At 48.0% G+C, this 12,318-nt stretch overlaps 1 protein-coding gene across 2 annotated transcripts in view; it reads left to right on the top strand.

Annotated features, from left to right (window-relative positions):
- Nucleotides 1–12,318, top strand: part of MEGF6 (multiple EGF like domains 6) — a 529,814-nt gene that overhangs the window by 496,506 nt on the left and 20,990 nt on the right. For both annotated transcript variants that reach the window (XM_089652234.1, XM_089652235.1), the window contains 3 exons: nucleotides 2,696–2,824; nucleotides 7,751–7,879; nucleotides 11,999–12,130. In XM_089652234.1, coding sequence (XP_089508360.1) covers nucleotides 2,696–2,824; nucleotides 7,751–7,879; nucleotides 11,999–12,130 — 390 coding nt within the window. The remainder of the gene's footprint in view (nucleotides 1–2,695; nucleotides 2,825–7,750; nucleotides 7,880–11,998; nucleotides 12,131–12,318) is intronic.

The following is a 12,318-nucleotide window of genomic DNA, read 5'->3' as shown; positions in this document are numbered from 1 at the left end:
CTAGGAGCAGAGGATGGGAAGGACTGACAAGGTACAATTTGGAAGTTCGGAGCCTTGTATGGTATTGTTGAGCCATTAGTACTAGGCGCAGAGGATGGAAAGGACTGACAAGGTACAGTGTGGAAGTTCGGAGCTTTGTGTGGGACTGTTGGGCCATTAAGACCAGGAAGCAGAGGATAGGAAGGACTGACAAGATACAATGTGGATCTTCAGAGCCTTGTATGGGACTGTTGGGCCATTAGTACTAGGAGCAGAGTATGGGAAGGACTGACCAGGTACAATGTGGAAGTTTGGAGCCTTGTATGGAACTGTTGGGCCATTAAGACCAGGGAGCAGATGATAGGAAGGACTGACAAGGCACAATGTGGATCTTCAGAGACTTGTATGGGAATGTTGGGCCATTAGTACTAGGAGCAGAGTATGGGAAGGACTGACCAGGTACAAAGTGGAAGTTTGGAGCCTTGTATGGAACTGTTGGGCCATTAAGACCAGGGAGCAGATGATAGGAAGGACTGACAAGGCACAATGTGGATCTTCAGAGCCTTGTATGGAACTGTTGGACCATTAGAACTAGGAGCAGAGGATGGGAAGGACTGACCAGGTTCAATGTGGATCTTCAGGGCCTTGTATGGGACTTTTGGGTTAATAGTAACAGGGAACAGAGGAGGTGAAGGACTGACAAGTTGCAATGTAGAGCTTAAGAGCCCTGTATGGAACTGTTAAGCCATGAATACTAGGGAGCAAAAGAAAGGGAATGACTGACAAGTTACACTGTAGAATTTTAGGGCCTTGTTTGGTACTGTTCGGCAATTTGAACCAAGGAGAAGAGGATGGTAAGGACTGACAGAATACAATGTGGAACTAGAGAACCTTGTATGGGATTGTTGGACCATTAGTACCAGGGAGCAAAGATTGTGAAGGACTTACAAGGTGCAATGTAGAATTTCAGAGCCTTGTTTCGGAGCTTTGTATAGGACTGTTAAGCAATCAGTACCAGGCAGCAAAAGAATGGGAAGGACAGACGAGGTACGTTGTAGAATTTTAGGGCCTTGTTTGGTAGCATTGGGCAATTTGGACCAAGGAAAGGAATATGGTAAGGAATGACAGGGTACAATGTGGAACTTCAGGGTCTTGTATGGGACTGTTGGGTTATTAGTACCAGGGAGCAGAGGATGTGAAGAACTAACAAGATGCTATGTAGAACTTCAGAGCCCTGTATGGAACTGTTAAGCCATGAGTATCAGGGAGCAAAAGAATGGGAATGACTGATGAGGTACACTGTAGACTTTTAGGGCCTTCTTTGGTACTGTTGGACAATCTGAACCAAGGAGAAGAGGATGGAAAGGACTGACAAGGTACAATGTGGAACTTGGGAACCTTGTATGGGATTGTTGGGCCATTAGTACAATGGTGCAGAGAATGGGAAGGACTAGTGAGGTACATTGTAAAATTTCAGAGCCTTGTTTGGTACCGTGGCGTGTCAGTACCAGGTAGCAAAGGAAGTGAAAGAAGGACTGACAAGGTACAATATGGAACTTTGGTGCCTTGAATGGGACTGATGGGCCATCAGTACCAGGGAGCAGAGGATGGAAAGGACTGATGAGGTACATTGTAGAACTCCAGGGCCTTGTTTAGTACCGTTGACTAGTTAGTACTAAGGAACAGATGGGAGGGACTGAACTAAGAAGGTAGAATGTGGAACGTCAAAGCTTTCAATGGGACTGTTGGGCCTTCACTACAAGGAAGCAGAGAAAAGTAAGGATTGACAAGGAACAATATAGAACTTCAGAGCCATGTATGGGGCTGTTGGGTCCTCGGTACAAGGGAGAAGAGAATCATATGGAGTGGAACCTCAGAGCCTTGAATGGGACTGTGGGGCCATTAGTACCAGGGAGTGCAGGATGGGAAGGACTGACAAGGTACAATATGGAACTTCAGAGCCTTATATGTGAACTGATGGGTCATCAGCACCAGGGAGCAGAGGATGGAAGGACTGATGAGGTACAATGTGGAACTTCAGAGCCTTACATGTGAACTGATGGGCCATCAGTACCAGGCTGCAGAGGATCTGAAAGATGGACTAACAAGGTAGAATGTGGAACGTCAAAAATTTCTATGGGACTGTTGGGCCATCACAACAAGGAAGCAGAGAAAAGTAAGAATTGACAAGGTACAATATAGAACTTTAGAGCCTGTTGGGTCCTCAGTGCAAAGGAGAAGAGAATCATATAGAGTGGAACCTCAGAGCCTTGAATGGGACTGTGGGGCCATTAGTACCAGGGAGTGGAGGATGGGAAAGACTGCCAAGGTACAATGTGGGACTTCAGAGCCTTATATGAAACAATCAAACCATCAGTTTCAGGGAGCCAAGGATTGGAAGGACTGATGAATACAATGTGGGTCTTCATAGCTTTGCATGGCACTGTTGAGCCATCAGGACCAGGGAGCAGAAGATGGGAAGTATGCCTGCTGGTAATCTTATCATATATTATCTAGTGAATCAACCCCTTGATTGGTTAAGGCAATGAAACCCATAATACCCAATCAGAAATAATCTCATAAGGGACTACACTAAACTGAATGCTGATTGGTTCCTATGTGGTCTGGCACACCACGCTCTGCCTTTATGCTTTGTATTGTCATTGAAGTAGACACCTGTGATGGAGGATTGGATTTGGTGTCTTCTGTGTTGCAGCCTGTCCAGAGGGAACCTTCGGAGTCCAGTGCCAGGAGAAATGCCACTGCCACCACGGCCTGACCTGTCACCACGTCAGCGGCATTTGTGACTGCGCCCGGGGCTGGAGGGGAAAACACTGCGATAAACGTAAGTTATCTGGGACTCCGGCTTTGGGGGATACCAACCTTTTATTTTTACATTTATTAAGTTGAAATAATATACATTTAAAGGCAAATCTCATCTACAGAGAAGCAGCTATGAGCTTTTACAGGCAGGTTTTGAAGTGGCTGTCAACCCAATCCCTAAAACCTCATATACGCTTTACCATGTCCTTTCAGAAGTCATTGTAACGATTTATAAATCTGCAGCTTTGATTAACCACTTGACCTCCGGAAGATTTTACCCCCCTTCATGACCAGGCCATTTTTTGCTATTCTGCGCTGCGCAACTTTAAATGGCAATTGTGTGGTCATGCAAAGCTGTCCCCAAATGACATTTACATCATTTTTTTTCACACAAATACAGCTTTCTTTTGGCGGTATTTGATCACCACTGGGTTTTTTTATTTCATAAATGACCACAATTTAAAAATAAACAAACAAAAAACACTCAAAACATATGTCTATAGCGAGCTCACCAAATCCTATAAAATAGACAATTATATAAAATAGAGTAATTAAAACATAAAATGTAAAGTGTCCGGCTGCAAATTGCACCAACCAAGGATATCCGGGACCTGGTAAGTTTCAATAAATAAAATACAATAGGTGCAGCGCTACCGGTATTACTAAAATCACAAAAGGTAAAACATATGGTGCCAAGTTGTACCCAATATGAAGGAACAGTCTATAGGTGCAAAAACGTGAAAGCTTGACATGCAATAGTCAGGAGGAAGTGAATCCTCCTTTGCAATCGATAACAGTGACTCCGTGCTCCAATCTGTATAAATTGCGCACTCACCAGATGCACAAGGATTTTGTGCATTAAATATAAGCTCTCTGCGGGGTCCCCTTTAAGGTAGATCAGTCATCTCCTAGATTTTAAGCTCCCAGGATCAGGGCCCTCCTAACCCTCTTGTATTGAACGGTATTGTTGCTGTATTGTATCCCATTATATTGTAAAGTGCTAAACAAACGGTTGGCGCCATAAATCCTGTATAATAATAATAATCAGTCAGCCTGTCAGGAGTATGGATCCTCTGTCTGGACACCAGCCTCTAGTACAGCTCCTCTTCCACTGGGGGTCTCACCGAGCACATGGCTCAAAGCCAAGCCATATATATACTGTATATATGTACAGGTGAAACTCAAAAAATTAGAATATGGTGCAAAAGTTCATTTATTTCAGTGCAGCAACTTAAAAGGTGACACTAATATATGAGACTCATTACATGCAAAGCAAGATAGTTCAAGTCGTGATTTGTCATCATTGTGATGATTATGGCTTACAGCTCATGAAAACCCCAAATCCACAATCTCAGAAAATGAGAATATTGTGAAAAGGTGGAATATTCTCGGCTCAAAGTGTCCCACTCTAATCAGCTAATTAAGCCATAACACCTGAAAAGGGTTCCTGAGCCTTTAAATGGTCTCTCAGTCTGGTTCAGTAGGAATCACAATCACGGGAAAGACTGCTGACCTGACACCATCACTGACACCCTCCATAAGGAGGGAAAGCCTCAAAAGGGAATTGCAGAAGACGTTGGATGTTCCCAAAGTGCTGTATCAAATCACATTAATAGAAAGTTATGTGGAAGGGAAAAGTGTGGAAGAAAAAGGTGCACAAGCAGCAGGGATGACCGCAGCCTGGAGAGGATTGTCAGGAAAAGGCCAATCAAAAGTGTTGGGGACTTTCACAAGGAATGGACTGAGGCTGGAGTCAGTGCATCAAGAGCCACCACACACAGACGGATCCTGGCCATGGGCTTCAAATGTCGTATTCCTCTTGTCAAGCCGCTCCTGAACAACAAACGTCAGAAGCGTCTTACCGGGGCTAAAGAAAAACAGACCTGGTCTGTTGCTCAGTGGTCCAAAGTCCTCTTTTCTGATGAGAGCAACTTTTGCATCTCATTTGGAAACCAAGGAGCTTGAGTATGGAGGAAGAATGGAGAGGCCCAAGGACCCCGAGTATAGAGGAAGAATGGAGAGGCCCAAGGACCCCGAGTATGGAGGAAGAATGGAGAGGCACAAGGACCCCGAGTATGGAGGAAGAATGGAGAGGCACAAGGACCCCGAGTATGGAGGGAGAATGGAGAGGCCCAAGGACCCCGAGTATGGAGGAAGAATGGAGAGGCCCAAGGACCCCGAGTATGGAGGAAGAATGGAGAGGCCCAAGGACCCCGAGTATGGTGGAAGAATGGAGAGGCCCAAGGACCCCGAGTATGGAGGAAGAATGGAGAGGCCCAAGGACCCAGAGTATGGAGGAAGAATGGAGAGGCCCAAGGACCCCGAGTATGGAGGAAGAATGGAGAGGCCCAAGGACCCAGAGTATGGAGGAAGAATGGAGAGGACCAAGGACCCCGAGTATGGAGGAAGAATGGAGAGGCACACACTGCAAGATGCTTGAAGTCCAGTGTGAAGTTTCCACAGTCTGTGTTGATTTGGGGAGCCATGTCATCTGCTGGTGTTGGTCCACTGTGCTTCATTAAGTCCAGGGTCAACGCAGCCGTCTACCAGGAGATTTTGGAGCACTTCATGCATCCTTTCGCAGACGAGCTTTATGGGGATGCTGACTTCATTTTCCAGCAGAAAACCAAAAGCACCAAAACCTGGTTCAATGACCGTGGAATTACTGTGCTTGATTGGCCAGCAAACTCGCCAGACCTGAACCCCATAGAGAATCTATGGGGCATTGCCAAGAGAAAGATGAGAGACATGAGACCGAACAATGCAGAAGAGCTGAAGGCCGCTATTGAAGCATCCTGGTCTTCCATAACACCTCAGCAGTACCACAGGCTGATAGCTTCCATGCCACGCCGCATTGAGGCAGTAATTGCTGCAAAAGGGGCCCAAACCAAGTACTGAATACATATGCAGCTTCTACTTTTCAGAGGTGCGATATTGTTCTATGTACAATCCGTGTTTTATTGATTGCATGTAATATTCTCATTTTCTGAGATTGTGGATTTGGGGTTTTCATGATCTGTAAGCCATAATCATCACAATGATGACAAATCACGGCTTGAACTATCTTGCTTTGCATGTAATGAGTCTCATATATTAGTTTCACCTTTTAAGTTGCTGCACTGAAATAAATAAACTTTTGCACCATATTCTCATTTTTCGAGTTCCACCTGTATATAAAAAAAACTGATAGTCTAGTATTTTTATATACTTCAAAAATGTATTAGCAATCCTTACTACAGGTATTGATATAAAATCCTCTATTCCATGGTAAAATCTTACAAAAATCACATAAATGCAGAGCTGAAATAAATGGCTGTATCAGCCACTAGCCAAAATGGCCGCCGGACCTCACGTGCGGGTTCCGGCGGTGACTATTGCATGTCAAGCTTTCACGTTTTTGCACCTATAGACTGTTCCTTCACATTGGGTGCAATTTGGCACCATATGTTTTACGTTTTGTGATTTTAGTAATACCGGTAGCGCTGCACCTATTGTATTTTATTTATTGAAACAAAAAACACTATTTTTTACTTTCTGCTATAAAACATACCCAATAAAAAAATAGAAAAAAGATTTCAGATTTCAGGTGCGATTTGCAAGACATCTGATACAAATATCTACGCAAATCGCACCAAAAGTAGCGCATGCACTACTTTTGAAATCGGTGCGGCTCCGACCAAGTCGGAACCGCACCGATAGGACCGCTCCAATTTGCGGACAATAGGGTGCGACTTGGCATGCGATTTGCAAGTCGCAGTGCGTGGAAATCAAATAAGTGCAGCGCTAAATGAATAAATGATTAAAAATGATAAAGTCCACATAAAGTAACATATGTTGAATTCCAACTAAAACTGTAACAATCCACAAGTGACAATCTGTGCAGATATCGGTGCAATAGCAGCAATAATACTTCAGTCCAGATCAGTGAGGTAAGAATACGCACTCACCAGATGCGTAATGTATGTGCATATTAAATCAATCAATGGAGGTCCCCTTTAGGAATCGGATAAAGCCAGGTCAAGGATAATCCTCCCTCTGGATAATGGTGGTGCCTCAGGAGCTCCCGGGTAGTAAAGGATACAGTCAGCCAGAGGTCCCCTTTAAGGGATGGGTGGGTGTAGAAGCCTGTCAGACAGGGACTCCCTCCTCTGGATCCTGCGGTGGATCAGGTCGGCTCTATAAATGAATTGCTCCGCGTGGGGAAACATAAGAAGTGCCCATAATGTAGTAGGTAATAAAACCAAATTTTATTAAATAGTAGACTTTGCAAATTCATAAAATGACATAAAAATAAATGACAGGTAAAATGGACTAACCGTCCATAAGCAAGATGTCCGTCGGGCCTTTACGTGACTCCGGCGGCATGACTCATGGCCTATTGGCTCCCTCTTACGCGTTTCGTGCGCACGCACGTCTTCAGAGGGGGTTTTATTACCTACTACACTATGGGCACTTCTTATGTCTCCCCATGCGGAGCAATTAATTTATAGAGCCGACCTGATCCACCGGCTTTCTTTCATCTACATATGTGTTCGGGTGTTAGGAGGACACTGCAAGCCAGCGCACCGATCGCTCTGCACCTCGGGGAGCTACAACGGGGGTTTTCTACTACATTGAGGCTGTAGTATGTATGCAGTGGGCAAGCGTCTGGAAGATTCATATTTGCCTTCTAATATAACTGTCCTTGCTTCTAGAACAGCTCGGGAGCTGAGAATGAGAGGCGGGAGATCCCCCGAGGTCTGAGACTGAGAACAAGTGCTGTCATCCGGCCACTGAGTGTGCATTACAGTATCTAATGGCTGAGCCTATCATTAGAAGGAATGATGGGGCCCCGCTATGTGATGCTGCATGCAAACATCAGATCTGTGGGGGGCCCTCGGCTGTCACTTTCAGCAGATTTCCGTATGACGTTATCCAATCTAATTGCACTTCTTTCCTTCTCGCTCAGCCTGCCTCCCTGGATCCTACGGCGATCAATGCTTGCAACTCTGCCACTGCGCTCCGGGAACAGCGTGCAATCACATGACTGGCCAGTGTGGATGTCCTCCGGGATTCACCGGCAACGGCTGTGATCAAAGTAAGGATTTTGTTCTGACCGTTCTGCCCGTGTCGGCGAGCGCCAGTGTGCACCCTGCTCCAGTGTGTATCCCACACCATTGTGTACCTCACTCCAGTGTGCACCCTGCTCCAGTGTGTATCCCACACCATTGTGTACCTCACTCCAGTATGCACCGTGCTCCAGTGTGCACCCCGCTCCAGTATGTTTCCTGCTCCATTGTGTACCTCACTCCAGTGTGCACCCCGCTCCAGTGCGCACCCCGCTCCAGTATGTTTCCTGCTCCATTATGTATCTCACTCCAGTACGCACCGTGCTCCAGTGTGCACCCCGCTCCAGTATGTTTCCTGCTCCATTGTGTACCTCACTCCAGTGTGCACCCCGCTCCATTGTGCACTGGGCTCCACGGTGCACCCCGCTCCATTGTGCACCTTACTCCAGTGTGTACCCAGCACCACTGTGTACCTCACTCCAGTATGCACTATGCTCCAGTGTGTACGCCCCTCCATTATGTACCTGGCTCCAGTGTGCACCTCACTCTAGTATGTACCCCGCTCCATTGTGCACCATGCTCCAGTGTGCATCTCACTCCAGCGTGTACCCCACTTTATTGTGCACCTCACTCCAGCCTACATCTCGCTCCAGTGTAAACCTCACTCCAGTATACACCATGCTCCAGTGTGTACCCTGCACCATTGTGCACTGTGCTCCATGCTGCACCGTGCTCCAGTGTGTAACCCCCTCCATTGTGCACCTCACTCCAGTGTGTACCCCGCTCCATTGTGCACCATGCTCCAGTGTGCATCTCACTCCAGCATGTACCCCACTTTATTGTGCACTGCTCTCCAGCGTGTACCTCACACCAGCCTACATCTCTCTCCGATGTGCACTGCGCTCCACGATGCACTGTGCACCAGTGTGTACCCCCCTCCCATTCTGCACCGTTCTCCAGTGTGTACCCCACTCCAGTGTGCACCTCACTAAAGCATGTACCCCGCTGTATTGTGCACCACACTCCAATGTGCACCCTACTCCGGCGTGTACCCTGCTCTATTGTGCACCACGCTCCAATGTGCACCACGCTTCAGCGTGCACCTCACTCCAGCCTACATCTCGCTCCAGTGTGTACCCCGCTCCAGTGTGTACCCCGCTCCAACGTGTACCCCGCTCCAACGCGTACCCTGCTCCATTGTGCACCCCGCTTCAACATGTATCCCGCTCCATTGTGCACCGCGCTCCAACATGTACCCAGCTCCATTGTGCACCCCGCTTTGTGTACCCCGCTCCATTGTGCATCACGCTCCAACGTGTACCCAGCACCATTGTGCACCACGCTCCAACGTGTACCCCGCTCCATTGTGCACCCCGCTCTGTGTACCCCGCTCCATTGTGCATCACGCTCCAACGTGTACCCCGCTCCATTGTGCACCACGCTCCAACGTGTACCCTGCTCCATTGTGCATCACGCTCCAATGTGCACCCTGCTCCATTGTGCACCACGCTCCAACGTGTACCCCGCTCCATTGTGCACCCCGCTCTGTGTACCCCGCTCCATTGTGCATCACGTTCCAATGTGTACCCCGCTCCATTGTGCACCACGCTCCAACGTGTACCCCGCTCCATTGTGCATCACGCTCCAATGTGTACCCCGCTCCATTGTGCACCACGCTCTGTGTACCCCACTCTATTGTGCACCCCGCTCTGTATACCCCGCTCCATTGTGCACCCCGCTCTGTGTACCGCGCTCCATTGTGCATCACGCTCCAACGTGTACCCCGCTCCATTGTGCATCACGCTCCAACGTGTACCCCGCTCCAGCTTGCACCCCACTCCACTGTGCACTATGTTCTAGTGTGCACCCAACCCAAAGACAGCACCACAATCTGCAGGATCGATCAGACCTTCCATAAGCCTCTCTACATTTTTCCCAAATAATTGTATTATTTTTTCCACCTTTTCCTATAACAGATATCACAGTATATGCTCCTATATCTCCTTTCTTTAAAATCTTCATCTGTTGCAGTAACAGACAAGCATGTATTACTCCGGGAGGATCATGACGGGTTACGCCAGAAAAGGAAGTGTGATAACATGATTTGAACCCCACTGAAAGTCCCCCCACCCCCGCCCCTTCACTTCTCTGGTATAGCACAGCTTATCTCTAACTGCCACTCAGCAGGTGCACACTTGACAGTTGCTGAAACATTGTTGTCAGTTCAGGAAGCGAAACATCCTGGAATGTCAGATTTAGTGACAACACGGCTTGCGATGCACATCATGCCATATGTGATACACATTAGACCAATCTGAGAATAAACAATATAGAAAGTGTTTAGCCAAAACTTTTTTTTGGTTTTGAATAGAGTGGGGGAAGGGCTGGGGCCGCTTTCATTTTTTTGTTTTTTTGCTCTGCGGGGCTTCAGTAGAGAGATTTATTTACCTAAAAGCTGACATTTAATCTGCCTGATTTCTCTCTCCCTTCATCAGTGTTGCTCTTGAACTTTTAAATAAGATCTTTCCATCTTTATTACATACCATACTTTAGATCCAATGATGTCATCACTGGGTCACTGTGCTTCTCTCCGCAATTGCAGGCAGATCGTGGTTGGTGGGAGGGATCCACAGGGGACTGTACATGACTTCCTGAAAACATTCCAGCACCCTGCCTCAGTATGGCTCTCAAGGGCCCTCAGCCATGATGGAAGCGGTGGGCAGGCTCTTGGGAGGAATTATGCAAATATCAAAATGGGTGGATGTCAGTCTGGAGGAGTGGGCCAGGCTGTATTTGCATGTTGATTGCTGTAGGTAACGCCCACATGTGATGCTGAGCCTCCGTGATTGAAAGAACTGAAATCCAATGAATGGAAGGGGCGGGGCCAGGGACAGTAAGATTGCGTAGGAAAGTTCTAGATGATGCTGGACGTCCTCCAGCCAAGAAATGAGCGGAGATCTATCTGACTTGCTGCAGCTTCTAATGCACTTTGTGAGAAGCTCACAGTGTGCAGTGAAATCAGAGGAAACCATTTCAGTCCAGGAGAGGAGCCGATACACCTATGTAAGACTGAAGGGGAGGAGCCGCTACACCTGTGCAAGACTGAAGGGGAGGAGCCGGTACACCTGTGCAAGACTGAAGGGGAGGAGCCGGTACGCCTGTGCAAGACTGAAGGGGAGGAGCTGGTACACCTGTGCAAGACTGAAGGGGAGGAGCTGGTACACCTGTGCAAGACTGAAGGGGAGGAGCCGCTACACCTGTGCAAGACTGGAGGGGAGGAGCCGCTACACCTGTGCAAGACTGAAGGGGAGGAGCCGGTACACCTGCGTAAGACTGAAGGGGAGGAGCCGCTACACCTGTGCAAGACTGGAGGGGAGGAGCCGCTACACCTGTGCAAGACTGAAGGGGAGGAGCCGGTACACCTGTGCAAGACTGGAGGGGAGGAGCCGGTACACCTGTGCAAGGCTGGAGGGGAGGAGCCGGTACACCTGTGCAAGACTGAAGGGGAGGAGCCGCTACACCTGTGCAAGACTGGAGGGGAGGAGCCGCTACATCTGTGCAAGACTGGAGGGGAGGAGCCGGTACACCTGTGCAAGACTGGAGGGGAGGAGCCGGTACACCTGTGCAAGGCTGGAGGGGAGGAGCCAGTACATCTGTGCAAGACTGAAGGGGAGGAGACGCTACACCTGTGCAAGACTGGAGGGGAGGCTGGAGGTCACATTTAAAGCGAAGTTGTACTTTGTCCATTCTGGCACCCACTAGCATGGAAATTCCTTACACTGGCTGCCTCACTGCCCTGATCACCTGCTGGTGTCACAGGAAACTGGCAGTACTTCTGGGTACAGGGGGAACATGTGACTCTTTTTTCCCTTTCTCTGCTCTGACCAATCACCAGGCCAGAATGCTGCTGGGGAGGCGGTCCTTAGTGTTGTGCAAACTGTGACCAAATAAGGAAGCAAATTTGGGGGGTTCTGGAGGTTAACCAAACAGCAGAAGAGTGAATGGAAGGTAAGTACCAACAGTCAAGGGGGTAGACTATCCATCAAACCCGTTACTTTATCCTCCATGAGAAGAGAAGAGGTGCCCTTTAACCTCAGATACGATTAGCAAATTTAAAAATATAATCTGAATAATCGTTTTCTCTTCAGTTTGTATTCCAGGTACCTACGGCTTGAACTGTGCTAAAATCTGCCAGTGTCCTGGCCAACATCAAGACTGCCACCCGGTGACTGGGGAGTGTATCTGCGCCCCGGGCTACTATGGGCATACCTGTCAGTTGAGTAAGTGGAGCATCCGGAACGTTTCATGTTGATGGGGTTAAGATGAAGCTACACGGAGATATTATCTTTATATCGTGAGATGGTACTTCATGCTGGCAGTCACCTCAATAGGTTAAAGCAACTGTTCTCAACCAGGGTTCTGTGGGATACCAGGGTTCCTCCGGAGGGAGCTAGAGGTTCCTTGAACA

Source organism: Staurois parvus, unplaced genomic scaffold, assembly GCF_062004578.1.
Source record: "Staurois parvus isolate SC_StPar_1 unplaced genomic scaffold, SC_StPar_1.0 ptg000676l, whole genome shotgun sequence".
Classification (NCBI taxonomy): Eukaryota; Metazoa; Chordata; class Amphibia; order Anura; family Ranidae; genus Staurois; species Staurois parvus.
This window is presented reverse-complemented; position numbering and strand designations above follow the sequence as displayed.